Raw genomic sequence first — 11,908 nt, forward strand, 5'->3', positions numbered from 1 at the left:
CTGCTGCTGCTGCTGCTGCTGCTGCTGCAGCCGGGCCCAGCGGCCCCCCAGCTGCGGTACTCGGTGCCGGAGGAGCAGGCACCCGGCGCGCTCGTGGGCAACGTGGCTCACGCGCTGGGGCTAGAGCTGCGGCGCTTGGGGCCCGGCTGCCTGCGCATCAGCCATCAGGGTGCTCCCAGCCCGCGCTACCTGGAGCTGGACCTGACCAGCGGAGCGCTCTTCGTTAACGAGCGCATTGACCGCGAGGCGCTGTGTGAGCAGCGGCCTCGCTGCCTGCTCAGCCTGGAAGTGCTGGCCCACAGCCCCGTGGCTGTGAGCGCCGTGGAGGTGGAGGTCCTGGACATCAACGACAACTCGCCGCGCTTCCCGCGGCCGGACTACCAGCTTCAGGTCAGCGAGTCGGTGGCGCCTGGGGCGCGCTTTCATATCGAGAGCGCGCAGGACCCCGACGTGGGCGCCAACTCCGTGCAGACCTACGAGCTCAGCCCAAGCGAGCACTTCGAGCTGGACCTTAAGCCCCTGCAGGAGAACAGCAAGGTGCTGGAGCTGGTGCTGCGCAAGGGCCTAGACCGCGAGCAAGCGGTCTGGCACCACCTGGTCCTCACCGCCGTGGACGGGGGCCGCCCAGCCCGCTCCGGCACGGCCCAGATCTCTGTGCGCGTCCTGGACACGAACGACAACTCTCCCGCCTTCGACCAGTCCACTTACCGCGTCCAGCTTCGGGAGGACGCACCCCCTGGCACTTTGGTGGTGAAGCTGAATGCCTCCGACCCCGACGAGGGCTCCAATGGCGAGCTCAGGTACTCCTTGAGCAGCTACACGTCGGACCGGGAGAGGCAGCTCTTCAGCATCGACGCAAGCACGGGGGAAGTGCGGGTCAGTGGAGCACTGGATTACGAGGAGGCCTCTTCCTACCAGATTTACGTGCAGGCAACTGACCGGGGGCCGGTGCCCATGGTGGGCCACTGCAAGGTGCTGGTGGACATCGTGGACGTGAACGATAATGCCCCAGAGGTGGTGCTCAGGGATCTGTACAGCCCGGTGCCGGAGGACGCTGCACCTAACACCCTTGTGGCTCTTCTCAGTGTCAGCGACCAAGACTCAGGCTCCAACCAGAAAGTGAGCCTGAGCCTGCAGGCCTCGCTGCCTTTCCGACTGAACGGCATGGGAAACTCCTACACCCTGGTGGTGAGTGGTCCGCTGGACCGGGAGCAGGTGGCCACCTACAATATCACAGTGACAGCCACTGATAACGGAGTGCCACAGCTCACATCCCGGCGGACACTGCGCGTTGAAATCTCTGACATCAACGACAACCCACCGAGCTTCCTGAAGGACTCCTACTCCATCTACATCCAGGAGAACAATTTGCCAGGGGTGTTGCTGTGCACAGTGCAAGCCACAGATCCGGATGAAAAGGAGAACGCGGAGGTGACCTACTCCCTCATGGAGAGGGAGGTGCAAGGGCTCCCTGTCACCTCCTATGTCTCCATTGACAGTGCCAGTGGCAGCCTCTACGCTGTCAACTCCTTTGACTATGAGAAGTTTCGGGAGTTCTACGTGATCGTGGAGGCCCAGGACAAGGGGAGTCCACCACTGAGCAGCACTGTGACAGCCAACGTGTATGTGGTGGACATGAACGACCATGCCCCTCACATCCTGTACCCTACCTCAACCAACTCATCAGCAGCCATTGAGATGGTGCCTCGGACTGCCCCTGCTGGCTACCTGGTCACCAAAGTCATAGCCATGGACTCAGACTCTGGGCAGAATGCCTGGCTCTTTTACCACCTGGCCCAGACGTCTGACCTGGACCTCTTTAAAGTCGAGCTACACACAGGAGAAATTAGGACTACCAGGAAGATGGGCGATGAGAGTGGGGCCACTTTCAACCTGACAGTGGTGGTTCGAGACAATGGGGAGCCATCACTGTCCGCCTCTGTAGCCATTACCGTGGCTGTGGTGGACAGGGTTTCCAGAATCCTCCCCGATACTCAGAGACACGTGAAGAGTGCTCGGACCTACTCGGAAATCACACTTTATCTTATCATAGCGTTAAGCACAGTGTCTTTTATATTTCTTTTGACAATCATTATTCTGGGCATCATCAAGTGCTACCACTACACGGCTTACGGAACTGCGTGCTGTGGGGGCTTCTGCGGCGTGAGGGAGCGGTGCCCTGCGGAACTGTACAAACAGGCCAACAACAACATCGACGCCAGGATCCCGCATGGCCTCAAAGTGCAGCCTCATTTCATCGAGGTGCGGGGCAATGGGTCCCTCACCAAGACCTACTGCTACAAGGCCTGTCTGACCGCAGGCTCAGGGAGTGACACGTTCATGTTTTACAACACGGGGGCACAGACAGGTCCAGGACCTGGGGGAGCCCAAGCTGCTGTAGGGGAGAGCAGGCACCTCACGGGACAGAGTGGGCAGAGCACCGGGAACCTGATTATCTTCAAAAACGAGGCTGTTTCTCAAAACGAGGTGAGATAGTCAAGAGGTCCTCCCCAGAGTTGTGCATTTCTTACCTGCTTCCTCTCTTACCATGTTGTTGACATGATTGTGCTTTGATTTTGACTGGCACTATAGAGCGATTTCACATTCCATTTTAGATCTGTGCAGGCTTGACGAGAAAATTGTTTGAGAATGAGAACTGGTCATATTTGGTGGCAAAGCACAGTTCTACCACCTATAGAGAAATAGAACAGGCTTGAAAATAAGGTGGGTAGTGGGGGGGGCGATGTTAAGAGATTGAAGGAGAAATAGCTTCTGCTGTAGCTACAGGAAAAGTTTGCTCTTGACTTGCTGTAGGAGAGTTTGCTTTTGCAGCTCTGAGGTTTGTTAGGCTGTGGTGGCCTTTTGGGCCTCTGTATGCCGCTCCTGTTGATACCTTGAGCTGTTACGATGAAAATCATCTTTTCAGTTAATGTTTCTAGTGACTGCATTGAGCTAATGCAAAAGGATCTTCTGGAAAGTCAAGTCAGACAGGCAAAAGCCGGGAAAAACCTCAACCTGAACCCGAGTTTACTTTGGCTGCCTGATGTGGTAGCTCTCTGTAGGGGCTGTAAGGGGAAATGAGAGATGTAGAGATCAGGAACCAGTTTGTCTGGTCCAGCCAGGGAGATATATGGATGACTAGATTAGGAGTATAGGACAGTGGTAAAGACAGGGACACATTGGCGTGGGGAGAAAGAGAAGGGAAGAGGACTAGCTCACTAGTCCCCTTTTTTGGCATAGCTTGAATTCACTGTAGGAGGATTTCCATGCTTTTCTCTTGACTAAATTTGTAATCTGATTTCCTGTTGACAATGCCTATGGTTTTGACTAGATAGAAAGCAGTCTCTTCAAGTCCCTCATGTCTTTAAATTAAATAGCATGATTTCAAACAACTACCTCAATATATTCCAAAGTGCACATTCATTTTCTGAATCTAAAATTTGGTTTGCAGTAGCTGCAGAGGCTTGGAAAGAAGGTGGTTTGCGGTACAGAAACACAGGTGCTGATAAGCTGGTTAAGTGGACGCAAGACCAGCTTGCTCAGTGTCAGGAAGAATGTGTATCACTTGCAGCTGGGGCTAATGTGTAGGTGCGTGTGGGCAGTGTTTGTCTCCATAGGGATCCTTTGTGATACTTCAAACTTTTATTTCAGAAGCCATATTTGTACCATAAAGAATGACGATTTGTTATCTTCCCAGACAGTGGTTTTGTAGCTGGGGTTTGAGAGCTACTACAAGGTGAGTTAATAGTATGTGTCCCTCTCTCATTTTTTGTGATGTATCTTTACTGACATACTGCTATCTTTCTAGTAATGTTCCTATTTTCACGTTTCTAAATTCATGTTAATCTTGAGGGGGGGGGAGTAGTGACGAGCATAAAGGGAAAAAGCCGAATTGAGAGATTTGTTAGAAGAATCTGGTATTGGTCAATGCAGCAGCCACATTAGGCAGATTGCAGATTAAGGAAGTTGGGGAAAATCAAGGCGTGTCCAGAAAGCCTGAGAGCCTAGCCTTTGGAAACATATAATGGGGCTAACTTGAAATAAGGATGCTGTAGACGTCTGTTTAAATTCTGATGCCCTCTTGGGCCTGGGGTAGGCTGCAGGGGGTGAGAGGCTTGGAGAGCAGACCAGACACGGCTCAGCTTTGCCACCAGCTCTGAGCCAGAAGCTTTGAGGACAGGCACTGTGACCCCGCCTCCCCCCAGACACAGCTTGGGCAGTCTGATATGTGAACTACATCTGTCTCATGCTGACCTGTGTGTTAATGTGTTCTTTGCTCCACAGACCTTTGATCTAGGGAGAAATTATGTCAGGAAAGTGCTATTCTTGGGGGATTTTGCCAGGAGAACATGTGATTTTAGTAAAAGCTAAATTCTGCCAGACACTTTTGGAAATTCAGCCAGGAGCCCTAAAGATCCACAGCTCCATGCGGTTACAGGGAGAGAGCAAGTCACGTTGCCATAGCTTGGCAAAATGGGAGCAAAATCATTCAACTCTGAAAGTCATTATTGCTAGATCCACCTGTTCAATTCCCACCTCAGGTTTACTTTTTCCCTTGTCACTGCAGCAGAAGGGAGGCTCTGAGGTACAGTGAATACCACGGCCTGCATTCAGTTTGGATGGGGGTTGGAAAGGATGAGTAAGGGAATTTGCACTCACTGACGCCCTGCTATCTAAAAGTACTCTGTTTTGCAATGTATGCATGGTTTTATTACCTGAAAGTTAGACATTAAGTGTTTATCAGCATCTAACGTGCGAGGCGACCAACTCAGAGGGGACAAGTAACACCCACGGTCACACTGTTAGGACACTTGAAGTCGTGTGTGTTTCTCTTGAATCGTATGACTAGGCAGAAATCCCCATGTGTATGCTGCAGTGCTTCTATCAGGCATTTAGTTCCCACAAATGCATCTAGTAGTGGAAAAAGACTGCTTTTGATAAAAGTAATTTCTGGCCTGGAAGCAAGTTGCAAATGGGGGACCAGTGAGTAAACATGTTACAACTGAGCTAATGTGTTTTTATTGGTTTATTTGTTTCACCTGAAGAGCCTATTAAACATCTTGTTCTTTCTCTGAGTTCACTGATGTTACATTTCATACCAGAGTTTAATCTTCTGGTGGTTTTCCCCCCACTGAATTTATTTCACCAGCACCTCTTGGGCATTGAGGCTTCTGAAGTAACTGTTTAGCACCAGCCGAGATTTCTCTTTGGAGATTTCTGAAAACCTTGTGTTTCTCTCCAAGGAAAGGAACCAAATTGTAAGGTGGGCCGTTGACTGGGAAGGCATCCCTTTGAGGCTTGGGGCAGATTGTCCAGCTGTGCCCCAGTAGGGCCATTTACACAACACATGGAAATGACAGCACAATTGAATTAAGTCTGTGTTCGCTAAATTCAAAACGACTTGTAAGTCCCCAAGTCTTTTCTCCCATGGCGTGTGCAGATTCACCCTCAGGCCAGACGTAGTGACCTGGAAGAGTGAAGCAATGGCAGCTAATATAGTTTCCCCAGACCGATTTTTCTATCTGGTGACCCTGTCCCGGATATACTTTACATGGCAAGTGACATGGGAGTGGATTTATTCAAGCTGCACAGCAGTCAGAAAAGACAAAGAAATGTGTCTGAGTTTCCATTCTGGTGTCTCCGAGAGACTGATCCTCTTTTGAGTGGGTGGAGCTGTTTTGTTTCACCATGCCTTCCTGGCTAGAGGGCTGTTCTGAGAAAAGACTTATTTTCTTTGGTCTGATAATAAAATAATTTCTTCAAATTACCTCCTTCCTCCCATCTACAGATCTGCTGAGCCAGATGAATTAGGGCTGAGTTCTCTGTCTCTCTATCTTGCACATACTCTGACTGATGAAGAAATCTATTTATTGTGCTTGAATGTCATTGGCCTACCCTTCCCCCTGACCCAGGAGTGAGCCATCACATGGGCATCTGGTCTACCTCAGAAGGCACTGCAGGGACACAGGCTGGCATATTATAAATTGTCCATCGGCATGTTGTCTGCTTGACAGAATAACAGAGTCAGCTCTGGATACTTGCTTTAGTTAGCCACCAGTTTTGTTCTCAGTGAAAAGTCAGAATGATGTCAGTTTGTCAGTGTTTGAGAGAAAAATTGCCGTCACCAAGCCCAGAGTTTGAATTTAATTGGGATTTACAGGTTTCTTTGAATATGACTTTTGTAGGAAGTCACCTGGTTCAGTGTTGCAGTATATGTTATGGTTTGAGTATAGATTTAGCTTTTTCACATATTATTTTGGAGCATTATCAAATCTGGAATTATGCTTTCAAAAACCAAAAGTCAAGATGATTCCTTAGCAGTATTTTAAATATGCTAGCCGAAAAATGACCCAAGTTCTTTCAAGAATTTGAACTTGACAAATGCAAAGAAATATCCAACTTTGCAAAAAGGAAGAGAAATGTTGGTTCGTTGGCACATAAGCAACATCAGTTCCTGGTCTTGCAGGGTCAGAACTCTGGGCTCCAGGGAAGTGAAACTGTGCTGTGCTGGTAGGCTGTGCAGCCAGCATTAAGCAATCCTAGCATTTTCTGTAGTACTAGAATCCATTAGGTATGTTTTAAAGTTATGCTTATTTTTCTGCTTTGTGGATTAGCGTTGTAAATAACTGCTTTCAGAGGCATTTCACCTAGAACTTTCTTTTATGTATTGTCTACTCATTTTGACTTACTATAAGGTAAATATGTAACATAATGAGTATTTTAAACACTGTATTTCCTTTTGCCTTAGTGACCAATACTTTATGTATTTCCTGTTGCTTTGCAACAGGCTACCACAAATTAGTGGTGAAAGACAACACTCATTTATTATCGCTGTGTCCTACACCTTAGGGCTAAGCTAGCCTTCTGCTCCTGTTTTCCTGGTTTCTGAAATCAGCATGGCAGCTCGTCTGAGTTCCCTTCTGGAGGATCCAGGGATTGAGTTCATTCAGGTTTTTGGCAGAATTCAGTTCCTTGAGGATTGAGACTCCTGTTGTCTTATTGTTGGCTGGTGGTCACCCATGCCCACAGGTCACACTCAGGCCCTTATCTCATGCCCTCTGTCCTCCACGATGGGAGTTCTCTCCTGTTATGCTTTAGCTCACTCTACTTTCTGTTTCTGATTGAAAGGCTCATGTTGTTAGGTCCATCCCACCAAGTCGAGCTCCCTTTCTTTCTTCTTTTTTAAATGTTTATTTATTTATGCATACAAGACCTGGGGTGTAAGCCAGAGGGGTGTGTGTGGGATGGGGGGGCGGGGAGGTGAGAGGATTCACCAAAGACAGAGTCGGGGCAGAATAGGTGGACTGACAGAAATACACTGCTGTGGGGAGCAGCAAACAAGACAGGTCTGTCACGCCATGTGGGTCATTTCCCTGACTGGGGATGAAACTGCACATAGCTTCATAGTGCTGTGCTTTAACTCATTGTGCCACCAACGAGTCCCCTAATCTCCCTTGCTTAAAGCTACTGTGAGCCATGGAGTGAGACCCACCACAGTTACAGCCTGGGATATGATTGCAGGCCATGCAGGTGACAGAGTGGGGGTCTTGGGGAACATCTTGGGTTTCTGCCTTCATAGTTTCTACCAGTGCTTCCCAAACAGAAAAATTTGCAGGGGATACATCCTAACACATTAAAAAGGAAAAAGAGATGCAACATGTAGTCTGTTTTTCAGAGAGCCATTTGTTGACTGTCAACTTAGATTTCCATGGTCAGATGATAGCATATTTCACTGAGTCATCCTGTGAATTTGTGAATGGCATAGTTAGGGTGTTTTACCTGCTTTATTTTAAATCTGTCCTGGAAGAGGTGATTCATCTTTCTGTAGCTCAAATGTTCTATGGTGCAAATAATAATATCCTCACAGGATAAGTCAGATCATTACTCTGATTTTGATAGAAACATAAGTGGGTTCTTGCTCATAGTAACACCATGTCACCCATATGGACTCCCTAGTTCTGCACTTGGAGTGATTGTTCTCATAAAAGACTAAACTTTGAAATATCACCAGTCTGGGTCTTTGCATCACTAGAAGTTCAATAGAGTCCTGGGATGTCCATGCAGGCAGCAGAGAATTAAGTCACACAGCCTGGAACTTGTCACAGGTCTTGCTGTGTGAGGTGGATCAGCAGTGAGCCATTCAGCTGGAATTCCCCCCCCAAATGAATCACTATCTGGGAAACTTGGAAGTAAGAAGAGAGAAAGAAAAAACACCTGCTTCAGATACATGTCTTTACAAAACCGAGGTTTACGTCAGGGTACCCTAATTATGACTGTGAGCAACAGCCTCCCTCCCCCTATCTTCCCCTCCCTGCTCCCATCAGGCAAGTCACTGAATCTTCCTAAAGCACCAGATTTACATTTTTCTACTTTAAGTGCAGTTATATATGTGCCCTGACAGTTCATTTAGTCAAAATATTTTTAAAACCTGTCATACCGGAACCCCAGTAGGCTCTGAGGATACTATTGGCTGTGTGTTGTGACTGTCTGGGGACAAGCAGCGTGCCTGTGTTGGACAAGACCAACCCAGCAGGTGGAACCCCTTTTCGGCGGGTTTGTGGTCCTGCCCACGTGTTGGGGTTCTCACAGTGCTGTGTGCAGTGCTGCTATTGGGTGGAAACGTAAAATGTTTTCATTTCTTTCTTCCCATTTTCCTGTCTTACGGCCCTAAGAGGTCTCAGAATTATTGTTGCAAATGAATCTGAAAAGCATCTTGTTGCTGATGGATTTATGGAGAAGATGGCAGAGCAGCCAATTAAATGTGTTGTTGAGGAGGTGAGGTCGTGTAGGAGCCGAGTTTCCTGGTCAGTTCCAGAACTGTGTTTTTCAGCAAAATGAGGCTGGTGATTTCATTCCAAAGATCAAGCTGCAGCAGTTTTCATCATGAATGTCACCCAGTCAGAAAAGCTGGCAGCATTTACTCCACAGATGTCTGTTGTTCTTGAAGGAAGGTTCTCAGAGTTGACAGCAGTGCAGCTGATGGTCGGGGAGGTTAAAGGTGACACCATTCAGTAACAGGAAACATTTTCAGGTTTACAATTTGCAAATATTTCCTCTTTTGTTCCCTGTAACACCCCTGGCAGAAAATGGGAACCCCTTCGTTTTCACGATAGCTTGATGCTACTTTCCATGAGACAGCCATAACATTTAGAGATGGAAAACCAAGAACCAAGGAGCGGGCATACTCTGCTTCAGCAGAGCAGAGGGCGCGGAGGGTGGTGAGCACCCTGAGGGTGGTGAGCACCTTGACATTGGTAAATCCTTGAATGCGCTGTTGCCATCCCATAGTCTGGAAGTTGAGCTGCTAATCGTTTCTTCCCTGTTGTGAAGAAGCTTGTTTATGAAATGCTGCGTATCCTTGAATGAACTGTGAGGGTGGAAGCAGGGGAATTATTGACATTTTGAAATAAGTTGATTATTCTCACTATGGCTTTGCAGCCACTATAGATGGTCACTATAATCTGCAGGAACATATAAAATACAGCCTCCATCTCCCCGTGTCCTCTCAGACGAACCTCAGTGTTCAATGACAGGCTCCTTTCATCTCAGCCCATGAAAACACAAATGGGTGCTGAGCTCAGGCTTTTGTATTGCAATGTTTTTGCTGATTGGTTTGACAGTGATGGCGAATGATTTTATTCCCATTGATCCCTGAGTAGCTGCCTTTCAGCATGCAATTCCCCAAGCCTTCTTAGTGTGGTCCCCCACTTTGGATGGGTAGTTTGTGGCCAGCCTGCAGCAGGTCCTTGCCTCCACAGCGGTGGCTAGCCCAGGGAGGTGGGCCCTGGCAGGCGGCTCCTCCAGGAGAGCAGGAGTTGGGGGGGTGGGGGTGTGAGCCTGTGGGGCTGCTGGGAGTAAACACAGTTCTGTGAAAGGATGATGCAGCAACCCTGGGGCAAGCCCCGCCTTGTTTTTTTGCTCTGCACTCTGGGCTCTCTGGTGCGTGGCGCAAGCAGACACAGGAGACGGCGAATGTCCAGGAGCAGGATCACTGATACCACAGTGTCTGCAGTGCAGTGGGGCTGGGGGCTGGCTCCCAAGTGGAGGAGGCTAAGAGGCCACATGGGACTGTTGCCCCAATGGGGTGCTTGAGGGCAACCCCAACAAAAGCTTTCCTGTCTCCAAGCAGCCTGCCCTTTCCCTAGCATGGCTAAAGGACACAACCAGTGGCCCGCGCTGGCCCTCCAGCACCATTAGGGTGGCTTTCCAGACTGTTTGTTCTGTGCAAGGGCCCTGACGGTCCCCTTCATTTCTCCCTGTAGCGGCTACACAGGCTACTTACTTCGGGTTTGGTTCCAGATCACCCAAGTAAAGTGACTATTGCAGTAAAGAATCATGTTAAGTTTTTGCTTTCCTAGTGCACACACAAACGGTGTGTGCATTGTGCTGTAGTCTTAAGTGAGCATCAGCCTCGTGCCTGAAATCTCCAAGTGTTGGGGACCAGCCCCAACTATTGAGGTGTCAGGAGGCGAGACAGGCAGGGCCCTAAGGTGGGAAGGCATCAGCGAGAGTGGAGATCCCAAAAGGGGAGAGGGGAGAAGTCTTGCTGCTCATTCCCCCAGCAGGTCTTCATTTATACTGTGTAGCAAGGAGTTAATTGCAATAATGCATAGGGTAAGTTAATGAGAGATTGCCATAAATTGTCATAAATGTTCTCAAGGACAAGGGGAACAAAGCATTTTTCTCTTAACATTTTATGGTATACTAAATTATACATTTTTGTGATAATTGTCATGCCTGAAAACACCACGCACATCTCAATTCAGTCTGACCCAGAAACGAGAAGTTGAACGCGTGCTGCTGGAAGAATGGGGCTGGTAGGCTTGCTCTGTGCCACGGGGCCACAAACCTTCGGTTTGTAAAAATACAGGTACTGTAAAGTGAAGCGCAGTAAAGCGAGAGGTGGGTGGCATCGTCTTGGGTGGCGCGTGAAACAGCGCCTACAATCCTTGTTTTCAGTTGCATAGAAATAGTTAAGAAATAACTGATGAGTTAATTACCATTCTCCTTGGGAGGACTCTGCTTTGCTATAGTAACCAAGGCTTCTTTGTGATTTTGCAGCCTCGACAGCCCAACCCTGATTGGCGTTACTCTGCCTCCCTGAGAGCTGGAATGCACAGGTATGTACCTTCCTCCTTTGCCGCTGAGGTCACCTGAACTTTGTGTGGCTCAGATAAAGCAACTGTCAAGACGGAGCTTCAGCTCCTTTGCCAGGTGAAGGCAGTTGTTTTGCCCCTGAGCCTGTTCCTTGAAACCCTGGGAGTGAGTGGCCACTGCCAAATGCTTATCAAGTGCCGGCAAATTAGAGCGCCCCAAAAATCCCTGGACGGCTGCTGAGCACCCTTCTCAAATGTCCTTCATCCCCTCTCCACCTGAATTTGCTGCCCTCTGTAATTAATATTATGCTTTTTACACAAGCAAAGTACAGCAGGAATAAACCTTGGATAATTTAGTGAGAGGATTTCATGGTTACCAGAGGGAAGGAAGTGGGGAGAAAGAGGAAGAGAGTCAGGGAGGGAGCCGATGGGGTATTGGCACAGGTGACTGGGGGGTCATGTCCACACACGGAGGCGCAAAAATGTAATCCTGGAATTAAGGAAAAACATTGATGCTTTGGACTCGACTGCACTGCATGGTGGCTGTGCTCTCGCTGCCTACGGTGGCCTGTCCCACGTGGCCTGTTCCAGCCTGTCAGCCACAGTAATGGGTGATTATTCTTGTTCATGCTCACCCCCATTAGAATCACCTGATCTTTCCCATCTCGTTGCTATCTTACTGCCATAGAAATGCCCGGGCTCTTCAGAGGATGACCCTGTGTCAATCCCCTTATTGAATATCTGGAGACCAAATCTAGCTTACTTTAAATTAACCTAGAATAATAGCATTTCTTTAAGACTCAGATTAAATA

The 11,908-nt window shown here is 48.5% G+C and overlaps 2 protein-coding genes across 3 annotated transcripts in view; both read left to right on the plus strand.

Annotated features, from left to right (window-relative positions):
- Positions 1 to 2,496, plus strand: PCDHAC2 (protocadherin alpha subfamily C, 2; the record flags this gene model as incomplete). The annotated part of the gene is made up of 1 exon (XM_012727723.1): positions 1 to 2,496. A coding segment is annotated over one exon (2,496 nt), but the record flags the coding sequence as incomplete, so codon positions are not given.
- Positions 1 to 11,908, plus strand: part of PCDHAC1 (protocadherin alpha subfamily C, 1) — a 98,930-nt gene that overhangs the window by 41,602 nt on the left and 45,420 nt on the right. For both annotated transcript variants that reach the window (XM_012727746.1, XM_012727747.1), the window contains exon 2: positions 11,062 to 11,120. In XM_012727746.1, the coding sequence (XP_012583200.1) occupies positions 11,062 to 11,120 (59 nt within the window). The remainder of the gene's footprint in view (positions 1 to 11,061; positions 11,121 to 11,908) is intronic.

Source organism: Condylura cristata, unplaced genomic scaffold (genome assembly GCF_000260355.1).
Source record: "Condylura cristata isolate star-nosed mole 26May11 unplaced genomic scaffold, ConCri1.0 scaffold00021, whole genome shotgun sequence".
NCBI classification, from domain to species: domain Eukaryota; kingdom Metazoa; phylum Chordata; class Mammalia; order Eulipotyphla; family Talpidae; genus Condylura; species Condylura cristata.